Source organism: Aethalodelphis obliquidens, unplaced genomic scaffold (genome assembly GCF_003676395.1).
Source record: "Aethalodelphis obliquidens isolate GAN/ISIS:26980383/991018 unplaced genomic scaffold, ASM367639v1 scaffold53, whole genome shotgun sequence".
In the NCBI taxonomy this organism is placed as follows: domain Eukaryota; kingdom Metazoa; phylum Chordata; class Mammalia; order Artiodactyla; family Delphinidae; genus Aethalodelphis; species Aethalodelphis obliquidens.
The window spans coordinates 10,758,916-10,779,974 of NW_020837997.1; the positions used below are offsets into that span (position 1 = coordinate 10,758,916).

Genomic DNA, 21,059 nt, shown 5'->3' on the forward strand with positions numbered 1-21,059 from the left:
TTGGTGGGTCCCTGTCCCCGCCCCCGCCCCGGCCCAGCCCTTGAAGCCTCTAACAGGAAAGAGAGCGGCCCTTTCTTCCCACTCCTGATTCTGAGGCTGAGCGCAGGCATGCCTATAGGCTGCAACCACTGAATTTTACACATTCTAAATGGATGGAACTGTCTGCTTTGTGAATTACCTCTCAATAAAGCGATGATTTTCTTAAGTTCTGTGTATGGGGAGACCCTGCACGCCTTGGCCTTCCTGGCCTGACGCTCGCCCAGCCCTCGCAGTCCGCTGCCTGGGACGGATGAGCGTGATCACGCGTGGAGGGGCAGTTCCCCAGCTGTCCTGGACGGCTCCTCCTCACCCAGAGACAGGTGACAGGAGGGCTCCACCCGCTCTCTGGGTCCCAACAAATGAGTCCAGCCCAGAGAGGCCCTCCTGGGCTGCTGCACCAGCACCTCCCCCAGCGGCCTTCAAACTGGGGGACTCACGGGCTGGGCTATGGGGGACACTCTGGCCACCCCCGTGGAGGCTACCACCCGACCTGTGCTGCAGCACGGTGACCAGGTGGGGGGGGTCGTTCCCGCCCCAACCTGACAGCTGCTCCTCCCGGGGGCAGAAGGCTCTCCTGATCTGGACTCCGGCCTTGGGCTGATGCCCCCCGCCAGGAGCCCGACAGAGTGAGGTGCGCTGAGCCTGCGAGCCTCAGGGCGGGGGGGGTGAGAGACACCCCAAGGCGTGGGTCTCCCACAGCCGGGTGCACTCTGTCTGTCGGTCCGTGAGCCAGAATTCAGAAATAAGATGACTGGTAAGGGACGCCATTTCCCCAACAGGCAGCCACATCCTCCTGGCTGAGGGGCTCTGGGGACTAAGGGTTTCTGAGGTCCAATGGCAGATGTTTTCCAGAAACTGGATGGCTGGAATCTGCAACTCTGGGGTTTTGACAAGAATACAGTATTCAATATGCAGGAAGGTGCGTCCTCTGAAAAGAATGTCACCCTATAAAAGCTTTACTCTGAGGGGTGCACTGTTTTTGAAAAGGATTCCGGGGCTCTCTGAGCACAAAGTGCCCACAGTTCTTCTCTGCGGGGCCTGTGCCCCAGCCCCGGGGGCGTCTCTCCCCCAGCTCTTTCCTCCCAGGCCCTCCCCTCCACCTGCCATCAGGTGAAGCCCCAAGCCTTCCCGTGACTCCCAGCCAGCCCCGGGCCCTGCTCCCATCTCAGCCCAGTTCCTGCCACCACAGCCCAGTTCCCAACAGGAGACGATGACTGAGGGGCCCCTGAGCGGGCTCAGGCCCCAGGAGGAGCCAGCACCCCTCCACCAAGACTCAAGAGGAAACCCACCGTGAAGGCAGCACGGGAGGCCCCCAGCCCCTGTCCCCGGCCCCCGGGTGTGGGCCTGGCACTCCATCCCCGTGTCCCGAGAGCAGCTCATCAGGTGCCCTCATACAGGGAAAAGCTTGGCGGTAGAACGTCCTCCACTTCATCCTTCTCTGCTGGGAGCACCCCCTACGCCCCAGGTTCCCTGCAAGCTGGGCATGCTCCCTGATCACACAGAGCCTGAAGCCCAGGGGGCGCTCGGGGCAACTAGTGCTGCCCCACCGTACCCGCCAGCCCCAGTGTCAGAGAACACTTTGTCCCCCCTGCCCCCTGGCCTGTGGAGCCAGATCGGCGTTGCGGGGGGGGGGTGTCATCGTGCTGGCCCCACGGAGCAGGAGAGCCCGGGCCGGGGGCGGAGCACAGGCTCCAGGAGCAGCCCGCGAAGGACGCAAGGATGCCAGCCTTGATCTGGCTCTACCCCATGGAACTGGCTGGACTGAAACAGCCACAGTGACGAGAGGGACAAAGCAGGCAGAGAGCCCAGACCCAGGAAGGCGGGAGGCCAAGGTCAGAAGGGCCAACTGAGAAATGTGAGGACAAGAGATGTGAGGAAGGCAGCTTGGCCGGACGGGGCTGTGTGTGCACGGGGGGGAGTGGATGGGTAGCCCCGCGCACAAGGCCAGGACCATGCTAACATTTATCTGAGCAACGCCAACTCCGAAAGGCACAAAGGAAGAATCGCCCGCAGCCCTGCACGTTGGTTCCCTACTGCTGCCGAAAGAATCTCCACAAACCTAGTGGCTGAAACAGCACAACTTTATCTCCGAGTTCTGGAGGCCAGGAGTCCCTCCCGGATCTCAAGTGGGCTGTGCTCTTTCTGGAGGTTTCCTGCCTTTTCCAGCTTCTAGAGGCACCGCATCCCTGGCTCGAGGCCCCTTCCTGCATACTCACAGCATCTCCGGTCTCTCTCTGCCTCTCTTCTCTGACCACTGCTTCCATCACCACAACCCCTTCTCTGACTCTGACTCCCCTGCCTCCCTCTTAGAAGGACCCCTGTGATGACATTGGACCGCCTGGCTAATCCAGGGTGAGCACCCATCTCCAGATCTTTAACTTCATCCAGGCTGCAGAGTCCCTCTCATGTCAGGGAGCATCTTCACAGGTTCCACAATTAGGGTGTGGGCACCTCAAGGAGCGCTATTCCCTCTGCCTCAAAAGCCACGTGAAAAATCCATCACACAAAGAGATAAGTAACAGTCACCATGCCCCTCCCACAGGGGACCGCTGCTATGAGATGCGTCCTGGAAAGACAAGCACATCTGCCTAGTCGCTCAGACAAAAGCACAGTTTCGAGAAGAGGACGAAGGGGACCAAGCGATACCCAGTGGGCTGCAACATGACCCCCACGTCCTCCCCACGACTCAGACATGCATAGCGCTCCAGAGCACAGAGCCTGGAGCCACCCTCTGGCTGCAGAGCTGACTCATGGGCACAGCCAGAGGCCCCAGTGATGCCGAAGGAGCCCTTTCTGGCCGCTCGCACCCCAGACAACCTTGGCCTGCATCTTCACGTTGGTGCCAATGCTCACACCTCGTCAGCCCCCAAGACACTCGGCCGAGCTGTGGGGAGGAGCCAGGAGGCGTGAACCACAAGCTGGGTTGCATGATGGCCTGGGGAGCCCCCGGGAGCCCCATCCCCAGGAGGCCTGGGCATGGGAAGGGCAGGCCCTGGGAATCCCCAGGGGCCCGGCTCAGCCCAATCCCCTCACACTGCCAGAGCCCCTTCACTAATCCCAGAGCAAGTGTGCGACACCTGGGGACCACGACGATCAGGGCCACGCTTTTGGAAGATGCCGCAGGGCCAACAGCGCTGGCCACAGAAGCCTCAAGAAGCCACATGGGGCAAAGTCCCGTGAATATCGTGGTCTGAGTCACAACCTCGCGTGACTCTAAAATGACAGTGTCCTGGTTCAACACCCAATCCTTCCACCTAGGTACCCCCCAAACTGCAGAGAGAGAATGAATGAATAAATAGCAACTTGTCCCCCGTGGTCGGGGGCCTTGCTCAAAACAGACGGAGGCAAACGAGGAACATTTATCACGCCTCTCCTCCTAAAAACCGGCGCTGAGGCCACCTTCTTCTCTTGATCTTTAGTATACCTTTGAACTTTAAAGAAAAAAGCTCTCTCTGTCACAACCCTCCCGGAGGAAGTGCCCACGGCGGGGCCGCCCACAGCCCATGACAGGGGCATCTTTTATTAGCCCGGAGACATCACCTGTCTGTGCTCACAGATGCAAAACTGGGTGCTTTTTTCACACACACAAAAAAAAAGGCAGGAAAAAGCTACCAGACCTGAGAAAACAGGCCAAGCAATATGTTGAGGAGGAAGAAATCCTTACAATGAAGTAAATGAGCGAAAAAGCAAAGAGCCAGGAGGGCTCGGGGCAGGAAGAAGGCTGGGTGAGAAGCCCACCCACGGCCTGGGGCGGCCTGCACTCTCCCTCCCGCGTGGAGCTATTCTGCTTGGAACTGAACCCGCATGTCTCCAGCTCAGATCCTGCTCCTAACGAGACAGGGTGGAGCGGGACCTGCTGGGAGAGGCTTCTTCACACTCACAGGAACCCAACCACGGGGGCCAGGAGCATGAAAGGCGAAGCATGGAGCCACCATCTGACCCAGCCATCCCACCCCTAGGTGTCGTCCACCAAGACACCTGAACGTTCACGGCAGCGTCATTCATAAAACCCCAAAAGCGGAGACAACACGACTGCCCATCTACGGATGACAGATACACCAAATGTGGTCCCTCCACACACGGGCACATCACTCAGCCATGAAAAGGAGAGAAGCACTGACACTCACTGCAACGTGGATGGAGCCTGAGAACACAATGCTCGGTGAGAGAAGCCAGACGGAGGAGGACATACAGCGTGTGATTCCAATGATGGGAAACGTCCAGAACAGGCCGATCCACAGACACAGAGAGTGGATTCCTGGTTGTCAGGGCCTGAGGGAGGGAGAGGGAGTGCCTGCTGAACGTACAGTGGTTCTGGGGAGTTGATAACGGTGTTCTGGAGTTAGATGGAGTTAGATGGTGGGGTGGCAGCACAGCTCTGTGAACGTACTAAAAACCACTAAATTGCATGCTTTATTTTAATTAATTAATTAGTCCACTCCATTGTATGGCTTGTGAGATCTTAGTTCCCTGACCAGGGATTGAACCTGTGCCCATGGCAGTGAAAGTGCGGAGTCCTAACCACTGGACCGCCAGGGAATTCCCTGAATTGTATACTTGGAGGTGTGACCATTATGGCATGTAATTACATCTCTATAAAACTTAATTTTTTTGAAGTCCAAGGCAGCCTGTTTGGCACCTGCCAGACCGCAGTCAACCTGTCCCATCTGTCACGAGCACCCTGATCTCCGCGAACGCCCGAGGCCTTTTGGGGAAGGTGCCCGTGGCCTCACTCATTTCCACCTCCCACTCTTCCCCCAGCCCAGAACATTCTCACGCCTTTCAGGGCTGGTGCTCAGTCTCTCCAGCTATAAAATGGGTTGACAGAGGGAGATGACTAGCATCCTTGTGAGGGATTACTAAAAAGTTAACCGCACAGGGCGAGCTACGTACGCAGAATGTGTCGTGCAGATGGGGATACAGAGAGGATAACCGAGTTTCAGGGACTTGACGGTCTTGTAAGAAAGCATAAGCTTTAAGGGTAAAGCAACGCTTTGGGACACACAGTCAGAACTGACCATTTCTAAACCAGTCGACGAGGACCTGGTCCACCCAGCCCCAGACAGTGACAAGCTGGCAGGGACTGGGGACGGCCCACCTTCTCTGTGCAGGACCACACGGTAAACATTTGCAGCTTTGCAGGCACGCGGCCTCTGTCACAACCACGCAATTCCACCACCGTGAGGAGGAAGGCGCAAGTGAACAGAAGCAGCTGTGCGCCGATAAGGCTTTATTTACAAGAACACACAATAGGCCGAGTGGGCCGAGTGGTCCTCGGGCCGCAGTTTGCCGGCCCCGGACCCAGATGCCTGAAATCTCCCCTTTAAGGAACAAACCCTGCACTCCACCGCTTGTAAAGGGGAACCTGAGCTCCACGGCCCAATTCCTGGGTTTCTAAATCATGGCAGAACAGACAAGGTCACGTTCTAGTCCACACTGAGCCCTCATTAGCCACGTGGCCTTGGGAGGAGGCTTCGCCCAAAGTCAACACTGAACACAAGCCCTTCTCGTTCAGCCAGCTCTCCTCGCTGTGGCCAGGAGCACGGGAACTGCTTGTCCCATGCTGAGCGCCCCTCCACCTGGGTGCCCCTGCCCGTGGGTGCCAGCCATGAGGGGCTCAGGCTGCTCCCTGTTTTCTTACCAGTGACCCCCCTTGGGCCACCTCCAGAGGCCACCTCTGTGAACCCTCTGTCCCTGCTTAATTAGAAAAGTCCAGGAGAAGGGGGACACCCTGGAGCTGAAACCCAGAAGCAGCTGGGTCATGGGATTCTTTTCAAAGCATTGAAAAATAATCCTCTAGGGTCTCCCTGGTGACGCAGTGGTTAAGAACCCGCCTGCCAATGCAGGGGACACGGGTTCAAACCCTGGTCCGGGAAGATCTCACATGCCACGGAGCAACTAAGCCCGTGAGCCACAACTACTGGAGCCCACGAGCCACAACTACTGAAGCCCGCACACCTACAGCCCGTGCTCCGCAACAAGAAGCCACCGCAGTGAGAAGCCCGCGCACCGCAACGAAGAGTAGGCCCCGCTCGCCTCAATTAGAGAAAGCCCACACGCAGCAACGAAGACCCAATGCAACCAAAAATAATTAACTAATTAATTTTTAAAAATAATAATAATAATCCTCCATTTTTGAAGACCCTCCCCTCTCCCTGTGACTGGTCATCATCTCCCACAGGGTGTGAGGTGGGGTGAACATGCCCCCTGGGGTGAACACCACTTCTGAAGCCAGAAGTGGTGTCCTGCCCAGGGACACGACACAGATAGGGCAGCTCATCCTGGGCCATCCTGGAGTCCCCCCAAACCCACTATGGTTCTCAGGGCTTCTAGAAGTGAGGGACAGGTGTTCAGATGCTGAGGGGCCAGAGTGCAGACGCGGAGAGAAGGCACATCCAGCACAGCCACGCTGAGGGGTCCAGGCTCCTCTAGAGGCATCTGGCCCCTGGACACCCCAGGAGCTCAGAACCAAACAGGGCCGCCTTCTCCACCAGCAGCCCTGGGGCCGGGGGCCCGCACATGTACTTACTGCAAGGTTCCTGGTACACAGTGGGGAGTGAGGCTGCAGGGAGATGATCCAATAACCGGCTTCTGTTAGGGTTTCTGTCAGGTTCCAGCAATAGCGATGGTTCCTAAAATGTGCAAAACAAAAGCACGATTAACTAAAACGATGGCCTGATTAAGTCTTAACTCCAAATTACATTCCTAGCAGCAGTGTGCAGCCCAGGGATGCCTGCCTCTGTTGCGATGTTTCCAAGAACATGAAAATCCACAACCATGAGCACCCACCCCACTAAAGGCTTCCAGCGATGGCCCATTTTAAGCTCTCAGCTCCTAAACATCGGTAGCTGAGGAAGCAAGAGCCTCCAAACACAATCAAATCAGACCAATGATGCTTCTGGAAACCTTAAGGTACAGGCACTCCTGGGAGGTTTACAGGAAGTTCTGCCTCTTCCGAACCCCCCTGCAGGCAGGGAAGGTGCCGCTCCAAGGAGGACAGTCGGACAGGAACTGCTGCGTGGTGACCGCCATCTACACTCCCGGGGGGCAGAGAGCACAGGGCAGAGCGTGGCAGGCGCCGTGCAGCTGAGACCCCACGGGGGGGCAGGGTCCCCACCACGGCATTCACAGCCAGGCTCAGGGTCACTTGCTGAATGGACACAGGACAAGACTCTAAACGTGGGGTGTGGCCCCAGGGCCTCTGACAATCTGGGCTCCAGCTGCCCCGACTCACTGGGCTCCCCGCCCCTACCTCCCGCACACCTGAGCTGAGCTGACAGCTCGGCGTCTGCCGGACCCTCCCTGCCCCTGTGCCTTTGCACATGCTGCCTAAAGCTGGACTAGCTGCTGGGGGCGGACCTGGCTGCAGGGCAGCTCAGACAGGGTGCCCTGGGGGTGTGGAACTTGGTCCTGCACACCTTCCCTAACTCACCAGGAGCTCTAAATAGCACGAGTCCCAAAAACAGGCAACGTGTGCTGACCTTTTCTACCTTTTTTTTTAATCAGGTTTTTAAAATTACTGGGCACAACCCACTACGTTGATTTCACTGTCTTCTAACAGGTGCCAGCCCCCAGGCTGAAAGGCCACACTGAGCTGTGGAATGACTGGCCCTCGGGCATTCGCCTCTTCCTCTGGACCAGCTAAGCCGCCCAGGGCCACATGTAGTCCCAAGGGCTCCTCGGCCGCTGCCACCTACCCTGCTCCGCAGCCCCGCCAGCCCCTGACAGCGACGAGAGCAGAATTCTGGGGGTTCAATTAATCTGGCATGTCTCCACATGGCTGTGGCTGGTGGAACAATGGCCCCCAAGGATGTCCCCATCCTAATCCCCGGGAGCTGTGACTATGCTCTCCTTGGTGACAAAAGACTGCAGATGGGATGAAGTTAAGGATGGTTTTTTTTACATCTTTTTTCTTCTTTTTTTTGGTCGCGCCGCACGTGGGATCTTAGCTTCCCGACCAGGGATCAAACCCGGCCCCCTGCATTGGAAGTGCGGAGTCTTATCCGCTGGACCGCTGGGAAGTCCAAGTTAAGGATCTCGAGATGGAAGATGATCCTGCATTATCAGGGGGCCCAGTGTCATCGCCAGAGTCCTTCTAAGAGGGAGGCGAGAGGGTGAGAGTCAGAGAAGAACTGATGACAGAGGCAGAGGTCAGAGCAATGTGCTCTGAAGACAGAGGAGGGGCCACCAGCCGAGGGTGCGGCGCCTCTAGAAGCCGGAAATGGCGAAGAACCGATTCTTCCCTGGCGCCTCCAGAGGATCAGTCAGCCCTGCCCACACCTTGATCCTAGCCCAGTGAGACCCATGTCGGACTTCTGGCGGCCAGGGCGGTGAGATGATAAACGCGCATTGTTTTAAGTCACTGAGTCTGTGGTCGTTTGTTACCGCAGCAAAGGGAGACTGATCCGGCGGCTTCCACGTACATCACCCGATGACAGAGGAGAAGGACCTTCTCACCCCCACTGCCCACAGGCCTCCCCGCTGAGAATAGCTGGCCTGACTTTCACTCACATCTGATGGGGTCATGTGTCTCCCTGGTCACTTGTCACTACCTCTTTGCACACTGTCTCCCCAGGTGGACGATGGGCCACCCCACGCACAGCACGTGGGCTGCAAGGCAAAGGCCACCCGAGCCTGTGGTCCTCGGCTGGACAGACCCCAGTCTGCTGCTGCCCATGGCTGCGGGGTCCTCCTGCCCTCGTGCTCTGGGGGATGACAGCATTGACCCCAAAATAGGAGGCTGGAAGCTCTGGGGTTGAGGTTAAGGCTCAGCCCTCAGGCCACAGCCAAGGCAAGGCCTCTGTCCACCCTGACCTATGTCCACGCGGGGCTAGGTTCACCCGCCTCCCCTGCTCCCGCAAGGACTGAGGGCTCCCCGTAGCCAGCCTGTCACCACCCTGGAGGCCCTGAGACACCAGGGGCCTGGCCACAGCCCACTTGGCACAGGGCAGCCAGGGCTGAGGCATCAGGGGGCCCTTAAGTGTGGGCTGGGCACAGTGACTTCCTTTCAAGAGGGACAGTATGGAAAGGGGGGAGGTGTGACCTTCCAGTGGAGACATCTGAGCAGCACGACCTCAGCCAGGGGACCGAGGTCAACACCAGCAGTGATGAGTCACGTTGACGGCAGGCACCCCGAGATGAAGGATGAGACGGCCCTTCACAGGTGGTCCTCCTCCCAGCACCCAGTGCCCCAATGTAACCGTAAGAAAAACAGCAGACAAGCTCCTACTGAGGGAGATTCTACAAAATCTCTGGCCACAGCCCTCCTCAAACCCGTCAAGGGCATCGAGAACAAGGAAAGTCTGAGGAACCATCACAGCCCAGAGGAGCCCGAGGAGACGAGACACCTGAATGTCACGGGGGTCCCAGATGGGGTCCTGGGACAGAAGAGGACAACAGGGGCAAACAAGGCAAACGGAATGAAGCAGGACCCTAGTCAACGAGAATGTACTCATAAGATTCACTGATTGCAACAAACGAATCTGCCTCATGTAAAACGGAATAACGGGAGACTGGGTGTCGGGGTCAGGGGGGTAGGGAACTCTCCCTAGAGCTCTCAATTTCTCTATAAATCTACAACGATAAAGTCTATGTAATTTTTAAAAGGAAAACAAAACAGAAAGGCCCTGGTGCCTCCTGCTGCCCAGGCTGGCAAGGCTGGGCCGCTGGCCTGGTAGCGGTTCCCAGGAAAGCCAGGCGCCGAGAAGAGAACTCGGGGTGGGCAGGAGGCGTCCAGCTGCACTGAGGGGACAGACTGAGCGGCGACCCAAGGCCTCAGACAGCACCACCCCAAAGAGGCACACTCTGACCATTTCTCCTTTAAAAAGGCGCCGTCTGACAGTCGGATGATGTCGCTCTTCCGAGGTGCCCGCCCCGCAGACGCTGATGGCTCCTCCACCCTCTGCAAAAGGCAGGCAGGTGGGCCGGGAAGAAGCAGCAGGAACAGGGGGAAGAGCCAGCTGTCTCCACACGCTGAGGCACCAGGAACTGCCACCGGCTGCTGGTACCGGTGGGACCCCACAGGCCTAGCCTCCCCACCCCGGGCAGGGGTAGCTGGGCCCCTGGTCCTATCAGCTCTGGGCCACCTAGGGCTAGCCCTCGGGATGGGTCCACCCACACCGCCCACGGTGGCCCGGGAGCTGGGCCCGGGGTCCGAGAGGCAGAGAGCTGACGGGCAGCTTCTGCCCACAAAGGCAGGGAGCCCTCCTCGCCTGTGTATGTTATCTGATCCAGGAGGGCTCAGCACCCAACTCGGCCTGCTCCCCGCTGCTCCCAAGGTGAGCTGGAGCCCCTCGTGGGAGCAGGGAGGGTGGAAATACTCATAGAAGATGGGGACTCCCAGGAGGACGTGAGCGCCGTGAAGGGGCACCGGACGACCAAAGCGAGGACAGCGAGGCCAACAAGTGGAAGTGACAGGCCCGACTATAAACCCACAGAGTGCCATAAACACACGCTGGCCCTCACTGGTGTGAGAGTCAAAATGTAACGGAAGTGGGGGAGAAGGGATAGCTCTCTTCCACAAAAAATTCTAGATCATAATGCAGACGGAGTGAAGGCAACATAAATGCGCCGTGAGATCTGTACGGTAATCCCTGCTGCAGGAAAGATCCACCGCAGACGCTGAAACTGACAGGCAAATGTTTATGAGAAGCAGGTGTGCTGTCGCGAGGTCCCAGAGGAAGAACCTGCAACCTTCCGGCAGAGACTCCAAGCAGGTGCCACCTTAACCGAGGGGTGAAGGTTGACCCCACAGGCAAAGAGACACATCAGCACATTGCCCTGGGGCAGCCTCCCTCAAATGCATAACCTTCGTGTCACCATGAGAAACAAAGCCAAGGAGAGGGACGCTACAAAATCCCCCACCAGTGCTCTCCGGAAGTGTCAAGGTCACGACACACAAGGAAAGACTGAGACACAGCCCCAGTCCAGAAGAGCCTAAGGAGCCTGACGCCTGCACCATGTGGTCCTGGGTTGGGTCCTGGGCAGAAAAGGGGCTGAGAGGGACAACCAGTGGGATCCTAATAAAATCTGTTGTTATTACTTCAGGTCATCCTTCCGCAGTTACGTTAGGCGTTAGTATCAGGGCAACGTGGCTGGAAGGTATGAGAACTCTTTGTACTGTCTCGGCAACATTTCAATGCCTCTTAAATTATTTCAAAATAAAATATCAAAAGCAAAAAAAAAAACTAAAACAAAAAAAACACAACAACCTCTATCTCCGTCCTCTGAAGTTCACTGCACAGCAGGTTTTAGCTGGAAGAAGAGAGTCTGGCTGTAAAAAGATCCAAACCGATAAGAAAAGAGAAAGCAAGTTGACGCCAGCCTGCAATCCAGTTTCAGGACTGATTAAAGACCCAACCTGCCGAACGCAAGTTTCAGATGCTTCCTGTTTGAGAGACCTGAAGAGCTGACATTTTCATCAGTCTTTACAGACTGGGAAAAGAGCCTCTCGTTTACAAATATCTCACCAAATCCTCTGTATCCTCACAGACAACAAAATCCAACTGCGGAAGTGGCAATGGCTCAGCTAGGGAGGTGGCGGGCACCCTGGGCTGTCTGGATCCCAACCCCAGGAAGGCTCTGATCTCATCTCCTGGAAATGTAAGAACCATATCATTTTTCTTTAATGTCCGCCCCAGAGACTAGATATAAAATAACTCGGGGTGACAAAGCTACAGTGATCAAGCCAATGTGGTCCTGGCCTCAGGATGTACAGAGAGCTCAATGGATGAGAGAGGGCAGTCCAGAAATAAACCTGCACATTTAAAGTTAGCTGGTTTTCAGTGAGGTTGCCAAGACGGTCCGAGGGGTAAAGAGCAGTCTTTACCACAGTGGTGCTGGCACAACTGGATGTCCACGTGCAAAAGAAAGAAGCTGGACCCCTACCTCACACCAGACAGAAATTAACTCACATACCTAAACGTTAGAGCTAAACCTCTAAAACTCCTAGAAGAAAACACACGAATTAATCTTTGTGACCTGGGATTAGGCAACGGTTTCTAGATACAACACCAAAAGAACGAGTGACAAAAGAAAAAATAAATAAACTGACTTTGTGCTTCGAAGGACATAATCAAGAAAGTAAAGACGACCCACAGGATAGGTGAAGATATCTGCAAACCTTAGATCTCAAAAGGGACTTGTATCCGGAATAGATAAAGAACTCTTATGGGTCAACAACAACAAAGACAACCTAATTCACAAGTGGGTAAAGGAACTGAATGGACACCTCCCTGCAGGAGATATACAAACAGCCAGCAAGCACCTGAGAAGACGCTCAACGTTACAGCAATGGAGTGAGGGACAAAAAGAGGCTAAACCCCAGAGAGGGGGCCTCCCAAGCCCGCTCCCCAGTGGCAGAGCCTCACACACAGTTCTGTGATCACATTTCCCATGGTACATCCTACTCCATTCTCTGGAGACCATGGCGGTGCTGCAGAGACCAGCACGGATGCCCCCGAGGGGTCCCAGCCGGCCGTGTGACCTGGGGCAAGTTCCTAACCTCTGCACCTCGGTTTCTTCATCTGTCAAGTGGGGGTCACCGTGCCCTACTGTGGGGTTGCAGGAGGTTAAACAAGGCCACAGACAAAAGCACCGGAAGGAGACCCTGGCACACAGTAAACCCTCGTATATGGCAGCTGTCATGGGCTTTGTCATTTAAGAGCTTCACTCGGGCAAGGAAGGCAGATCTGGTGACATGCCCCCAGTGGCCACCCAGGACTGCTCCCAAGGGCAGTCTGGCAATGTCTCTTTTTAAAAAAATACCCGCCTTCTTCCACCGGCTGTTCTTAGGCCTTTATGCTCTGGACACACAGCCCACCTGTCCACCCCAACTCCTCTGCAGGACCTGCCTCTGCAGGGTCGGGAGCACCGGGATGGGAAGGTTCCAGCTGGATCTTGAGAACCTGAGATGCCTGGAAGCGATCAACCATGACCTGCGGGGCACACTTCGGATCAACCATGTCCTGCGGGGCACACTTCGGATCAACCATGTCCTGCGAGGCACACCTAGCACGCTGGAAAGGAAAGCATGTGCATGTGTCTTTCTAAAGCCTGACCTCCTCCAGGGGCTGGGGGAATCACAGATCAGGGAGTGGGGGGAGACAAGGGTGGCACCTCAAAGCACTGGGTAAGGGTGGAATTGAATCAATGAGGAAACGTCAAAAATCCAACTGAAAAGTGGGTGAAAAGCATAAACAGGCTATTCACAGAAAAGATATCAAACTGGCTTTTAACACATGAAATGATGCTCGACCTCACTCCTAATTTCAGAAATGCTCACTGAAACTACACTGAGACCCCGGGACCACCCTGGTGGCGCAGTGGTTAAGAATCCGTCTGTCAATGCAGGGGACACGGGTTCGAGCCCTGGTCCAGGAAGATCCCACATGCCGCGAACAACTAAGCCCGTGTGCCACAACGACTGAGCCTGTGCTCTAGAGCCCACGAGTCACAACTACTGAGCCTGCGTGCCACAACTACTGAAGCCCGTGCGCCTAGAGCCCATGCTCTGCAACAAGAGAGGCCACCAAAATGAGAAGCCCGTGCACCGCAACAAAGAGTAGCCCCCGCTCGCCACAACTAGAGACAGCCTGCACACAGCAACGAAGACCCAATGCAGCCAAAAATAAATTTTAAATAAATAAATAAATAAAAGTAACTACACTGAGACCCCATCTCTCACGGCTCAGATCAGCAAGTACGTTTCCACTAGAACAGCACACCCTGCTAGTGAGTCTGTGGGACCAGACCCTCTCGGTGCTAGTGAGAGTAAACCCATCCGCCACCCCAGGAGGGAACGTGCCAGAAGCTAACACACATCTTGGCACTTATCTTTTGAGCCAGCAATCCCACTTCTAGAAATCGACCCTGAAGATACTCTTCCAAGAATATGAAGATACCTCTACACCAGGGCATTCACTGCTGCACCGTTTGTACCAGCAAGATACTGGAAACAAGCCCAACGCACGTACAGGGGAGAGGCTGGGCTAACTGTGCTGCAGCCCCCAGTGGACACCACACAGCTGTGCAGGAGGGCGGGCACATCTCCATGGCCAGATAAAGCTGTTTCCAGGACACGCTGCGCAGTGAAAAGAGAAAAGTGCAAGAGTGATCCCCACTGTGCCACCTTCCATGTATGAGAAAACATACTTGGGACTTCCCTGGCATTGCAGTGGTTAGGACTCCGTGCTTTCACTGCCAGGGGCATGGTTTCAATCCCTGGTTGGGGAACTAAGATCCACAAGCCGCAAGGCGTGGCCAAAAAAAAAAAAATATATATATATATATATATATATACACACACACACACACACACACACACACACACACAATTCTGCATTTCTGAGACATAAACTAATGACATCATTTCCTGCAGGAGGGAGGGCGAGGAAGGGTGATGATGCATCTCTCCAGACACCTTTCTGACCCTTGAACCATGCTAATGTCCCACATACTAAATGAATGAGGGAATGAATGAAATCAATAAGAACTGTGGGGGGCTGGGGGGAAGAATCCTACAATGAAATACAAACAGAAGCAAACCAAACGGTATTTCAAGTACATAATACAACCACAATAAAGAGGAAAAGAAAGAACTAAGCCATGTCACTTTTAAGCATGGTTTTGGAACTATGTGCTTTTGAGATATAGATAAAGCAAATATTGACTTACTCCAGGGGCTTCTTTTACTGTGGGTGACGCAGGGCTCTCACTGACAGAGACAGAGTTACAGAAAAGGGAAGGGGAGGCCGGCAGGCAGCCTGCACGAACAAAGGGCTGGAAGTGGAGGTGTCGGTGTGAACTCGTGGGCACTAGTGTGTATAGGTAGAAGCAGAAATGGATGTGGGTGTCTGTGCGATACATGTACACACAGACACACTAATGTATGCACATGTGTATTTATTTACACACCTATTTCCCGGGCAAAAGGGCCCAGAGGCAAAGACACCCCCTTGGCAATGAGCAACTGAACACCCAGATCTTGGTTTCTAAATGCACTGTCCACAAGAAGAACCAGGGCTCCTTGGAGAAGCAGTCAAGCCTGGAGCTGAGGTGGGAGCTCACAGCATGGGCCTGGACCACCTCACTGTGCCCGAAAGTAGGGAAGTGCCCAGAGACTGGTGGGCACGTGCCTGAAGGACACGAGGAGCCAGCGGGAGGGAGCTCTACCTCTGGATAAATCTGGGACCACTAGAGCATCCGAAAACAATGACAGCAATGGATTACAATCTACTGAATCAGTTAAGGACCCATGCATCCTCACTGATATAAATAAACAGATGGGGAAGAAGAGACAGCTGTTCTTCACAGTAGAAAGCCAACTAATAAATGCAGAAGGAATGGTGGAATTAGACGATCCCTACTTGGCGAGAATCAACAACGGCTGCCCAAACAAACAGTGAATGTGGGGGGAACAACGGGATGTTTACAAGGTCCCCAAGGACCTCCTGCAAGAAACTTACCAATTACAAATGGTAAAATTGTAACTTCAGGGTGGAGAAATCTGGAAGACACCCCGTTACCCAAGTGGGCCAGGTTGATGCCACCAGATGTGGGCCCCAGAGACAATGCTCCAAGAAGGACACCAGACTGCTTCTGGGATGTTCCTGCCAGACGTGAGAGGACCACCAGACAAACCCACACCGAGCGACGCCCCACAGGATAACGGGCCTGTACTCTCCCAACGTCCAAGCCACGAGCCAGAAGGACAGACTCAGGAACTGATCCAGATAAACAGAAACAAAAGCGACGTGACGTATTAACGCGGTGTGTGAGCCTGGACTCTGAGAATTTTGAGAATTAACTTCCTGGTTCTGATAATTTGATAAGAGAATCCCTTGTTCAGAAGAGATGCCCACTGAGGTATTTAGAGGTAAAGAGGCATGTATGTGGAACAGTTCAGGAAGAAATGCGCAGACAGAGAGGACGAGAGAGAGAAAAGGAACAAGAGCAGCTGCAGTGAAAGGTTAACTCCTAGGGGCCAGGTGAGAGGTGTCTGGGAATTCTTCGTGCCATTCTTGCAACTTTTCTGGAAATCTGAAATTACGTCTCTGAAAGTTTTTATTCAAAAAGGACAAAAAAGAGAAAGGAAGCACTTGGATTGAAAAGACAAAAACAAACAAAAAAAGGAAGCACGTGGGTGAAAGGCCAGGGAGCCAAGGAGGCTGCCAGCACCTGCTTTTGGAACATCGTGGACAAGAACAGGGCCTGCCAGCCCACCTACGTCTTTACTAGGCTCGGGGGGTCAGGGACGCAGCCTGGGCAAAGGTCACCACCTGTCCCCAGCCCACAGCCCAGGCAAGGGGCTGGCGCCACACAGAGAGCAGGGCGGACACCGGCACCCTGGGAGGGGGTGTGGCACCACAGCAAGCTCCCCACACGGCCAGAAGGCCACCCCTGCAGACGCTCAAGACACCAGCCCATTCTTTACTCGTGTGTACAGGTCTTCAATGTTCCATGACTAACCATTTAAAACCATAATCACTGACACAATAATCTTCCTATTTCTCTGCAAAGGTACCTCGTAATTTTGTGGGGCCGGACAACGCAGGTGTGCTCACGTTCTGAGCCCGGAGAGGACCCTGCCCCTCACCCACGGCTCTGGGGACCCTGGACAGGTTCCCTGACCTCCCCAAACAGCGTTGCCCTTCTAGAGCTTGCCTGGAGCTTCCCGTGGAGCTGGTGCGCGGGTCAGGGATGACCAGGACAGATAAAAAGGCCGATGATGGGGGCACAGGTCACCATGTGCAGGCCCGGTTCTAAGCACCTGGCATGTCTGATCAGCCCCAAAACCCTAGGAAGCAGGTACTGCTCTCACAGCCCATTTCACAGATGAGCAAGCTGAGGCACGGGGCAGTGATCACACAGCTAGCAACAGGGGAGCCCAGCTCGAGATCCGTGTCCCAACCACGAGCCTCACCAGCCTGTGCAGACTACAGGAGAGCAGCGTGGAAAACACACAGCTCTGTCCCCACCCGGGGCCTCCAGACTGTGGGTCCTTCTAAAACCCATAAAAATGCAGGAGAAAAAAAAGTGGGCCAGTGTTTTGGTAATCTCAGGGAAGGGAAGACCTCTCTGGGCAGGTCACAAGACCAGGCGCTTTAAAGGAAATGACAAATTTGGCAATAAGCTTTAAAATATTCTATGTAACAACACATCAGAAATAAAGCCGGGAGATAAATTGAGAAACTGAGAAAAAACGTATAATGCTGAAGATGCTAACAGCCCTAATATAGAAAGGGTTATAATAAAACACTGGTTCTCAACCAGAGGCGAGTCTGTCCCCCAGCGGACACCTGGTGACATCTGGGGACATCTGTGCTTGTCAGGACTGGGGGAGGGAAGGGGCTCCTGGCATCGAGGGGGTGGGGGTCAGGGATGCTGCTCAACACCTCCCCGTGCCTGGGGCGGCCCCCGCAGAAGGATCCAGCTCAGAGATATCAACAGTGCTGAGGGTGAGAAACCCTGTTATAAGTCAAGAAAAAAACACCCCAGTGTAACACATGGGCGAGGGCTATGAACTGGCATTTCAAAAAAAAGCAGTGACTAGGAGGTGACAGATTAGAAGGAGGCACAAAAGCGGGGGCTGTCGCCAGGATGATGAGAGCCCCCAGCTGTCGTAGGAGCATCCAAGCAGACCACCTTTCTGGGGATAACTGAAAAACACCCTTCAAAATAGAAGGGTGTCCGCTGGGGAGTGTGGAGTCAACAAACTAGAAAGACCTCCACCTGACACACGGCAATGACCAGGGAGCCTTCACCACGATGTCAAGAACGGTTCTATCCGGGTGGCAGGATCTGGGGAAATCTGTAATTCACACAGGCTTCTGTCTCTGCTGACAACACTTATGTACCACTTTTATAAAAACAAAGGGGACGCAGAGCCGCCTCGAGAGCCGTGCCAGGACCCAGAGGTCCCACCCCTTCAGCTCCATTCCCAGAGGTCCCATTCCCAGCAGCTCCCTGGCTGGTCCATCTGGGTGGATGGGTGCTGATCTCAGGGCAAAGAGGCAGCGCGTCCTGGGATTAAACCATCACCAAAATGATTATGGTCCCCAACCTAATTCAAATTTAAAAATACCAAGCCACACTGGAACCCTCGTACACTGCTGGTGGGACTGTATCACAGTGTAGCCACCGTGAAAGACAATCTGGCAGTTTCCTAAAGCCTCAAACACGGACCTTCCGTCTGGCCCAGCAATTCCACTCCTAGGTGTCTACCCAAGAGAAATGAAACGTGTCCACATAGAATCTTGTACATGAATGTCCATATTATGCATCATAGGCATTATTCACAATAGACAAAAAAGGTGGAAACAGCCCTAACGTCCATCGATGGATGAACAGATAAACAAAATGTGGTCCATTCATACAGTGGAATATTACGCAGCCATGGAAGGAGTGAAGCACTGACCCTCGCTACAACACAGATCCTCTGAGAACATGATGGTCAGGGAGAGAAGCCAGACACTGAAGGCCACACAATGTGTGACTCCCTTTATATAAAGCCTCCAGAACAGGCAAATCCAGAGACACTACAGCATTTGGTTGTCTGGGCTGGGGAATGGAGAGTGATTATTTAACAGGTATGGGGTTTCCTTCTGGAGTGATGAAAATGTTCTAGACTTCAATGGTGGTGATGGCTGCACATCCTGTAAATATACTAACAACCACTGAATTGTACATTTTAAAAGGGTGAATTGTATGGCATGTGAATTATACTTAATAAAGTTGCTATTAAAAAAATATATACCAAGCCAGAAAAAAAAATAGCACGAGAGCTCCTCAACGTTTGATCAAAACTTTGATGCTGTTTTGAAGCTTCAACTAAATGCATCCAGAACACTGGGGCTGCCCACGCTGTTGGTGACCACAGGCACCCACTCGGTCTGCTCCTGGTTCTCTGCCCGGTGCCATCCTGACCACCACCCCTCAGGCCGCCCACCTGGGCTGTCACAAAAAGAGTGACAGCTAACAACCAAGTCACAGCCCAACCATCTTGCTGGCCTTTGCAGACTTATCTCGAGGCTGACCTGGGCCTCCCTGCACCGGGTACTCCTTAACCCCAAACACCTGCCTCCGAGTGGGCATGACACACTGACGCAGATTTGGAATCCTGAGGCAGGATCAGGGCTACAAACCAGTCAGCTTAGATGGGGCAAAGGAGAAGAAAAGGCCAAAACTACAAGGAGAGCGATGACACAGGAGTCGGGGCCTTCCCAAGCCTGATCCTGAGAAGGCAGAGCTTCACAAATATTTTTGATCATTACAGATCCTTTGAGACGTTCATTTCACCAAATGTGAAAAGGAATAAACAAAAGAAGGGCGCCATTGAGGCCAACAGACACATCAGCATCCTTGAAAAACCCAAGTCACCCAAGCCATTTCATTGATCAAATCAGTTTAACCCTAATTAATCCTGTTCAAATGGAATCAGTATAAACTTGCTTCAAATAATACTGGGAATCAGAAGTAGATTCTGGTAAGTTAAGATGTATATGATAAGACCTAGAACAACCACTAAGAATATACTTCCAAAAATATAATGGAAAAAATCATTAAAGGAATTAAAATGTTACACTAGAAAATATTCACTTAATGCAAAAGAAAGCAGTAAAGGAGGAAGAGAGAAACAAAAGGCGTTGGACAGAAAGCAAAAAGGAAAATGGAAGACGTAAATCCAACTATATTAATAATGACTTAAATGTAACTAAACAATCCAATCAAAAGAGATTATCAGATTGGAAAAAGAAAAAGATCTTACTATATGTTGTCTATACTCTTTAGATTCAAAAACATAAATAGGCTGAAAATAAAAGGACAGAAAGGGGTCTAACATGCAAATAGCAACCATAAGAAAGCGGGAGTGGTTATACTAATATCACACAAAATAGACTTCAAAATAAAAGTGTCATTAGAGATAAAGATGGCCATTTTATAAAGATAAAAGGGCCACTCCATCAGGAAGATATAACAATTATAAACATATAAGAACCTAATAACAGAATCCCAAAATAAATGAAGCAAAAACTGACAGAAATGAAGGGGAAAATAGACAATTCAATAATAACAGTTGGAGACAGCAATATCTCACTTTCAATAATGAATAAAACAAGGAAGATAAACAAAGAAACAGAAGACTTGAACAACACTACAAACCAACAGACATCTATAGAAATCCCCACCCAAGAGCAGCCAAATATCCTTTCTTCTCAGGACATATGGAACATTTTCCAGGATACACCAAATACCAGGCTACAAAAAGCCTCATCAAATTAACAAGAATTCAAATCATACACAGTAGGTTCTCTGACCTCAATGGAAATTAGAGGTCAATAACAGAAGGAAATGTGGGGAGTCACAAATATGTGAAAATTAAACAACACACTCCTAAATAACCAATGGGTCACAGAAGAAATCAAAAGTGAAATTAGAAAATACTTTGAGGTGAATGAGAATGAAGACACAACAAACCAGAACTTATACAGTGCAGCTAAAGCAGAACTGAGAGGTAAATTTATAGCTGCCTATATGAAAAACAGATGAAAGCTCTCAAATCAATAATCTCAACTTCTACCTTATGGCACTGGAAAGAGAAGAGCAAACTGAACCTAAAGCAAGCAGAAGGAAGGAAATAATAAAGATCAGAGCAGAAATTAACAAAATAGAAAAAAATTAACTAAACCAAAAGCTGGTTCTTTGAAAAGATCAACAAAATGGACAAACCTTTAGGTAGAATGATCAAGAAAAACAAGAGAGAAGACTCAAAGTGCTAAAATCAGGAATGTCAAATGGGACATTACTACTACTACCCACCTTATAGAAATAAAAAGGATGATAAAATAATACTGGATAATTAGAGTTACTACTGAGCAATAAAAAGGAATAAACTGTTGATACACAGAACAGGAAAAGCCAATCCCATAAGGTTACATATGATTCCCTAACACTGTCAAAATGACAAGGTTATAGAGCTGGAAAACAGACCAGTGGTTGCCGGGGGCTGAAGGTGGGAGGTG

At 52.7% G+C, this 21,059-nt stretch overlaps 1 protein-coding gene across 7 annotated transcripts in view; it reads right to left on the reverse strand.

Moving 5' to 3' along the window:
• The window catches only part of KDM4B (lysine demethylase 4B), a 129,068-nt gene that overhangs the window by 98,439 nt on the left and 9,570 nt on the right, over positions 1-21,059 (reverse strand). For all 7 annotated transcript variants that reach the window (XR_003428393.1, XM_027085394.1, XM_027085388.1 and 4 more), the window contains exon 2: positions 6,565-6,671. Coding sequence is in view for 6 of the 7 variants with exons in the window: in XM_027085394.1 (XP_026941195.1) it covers positions 6,565-6,671 (107 nt within the window). In the remaining variant the exon portion in view is untranslated. The remainder of the gene's footprint in view (positions 1-6,564; positions 6,672-21,059) is intronic.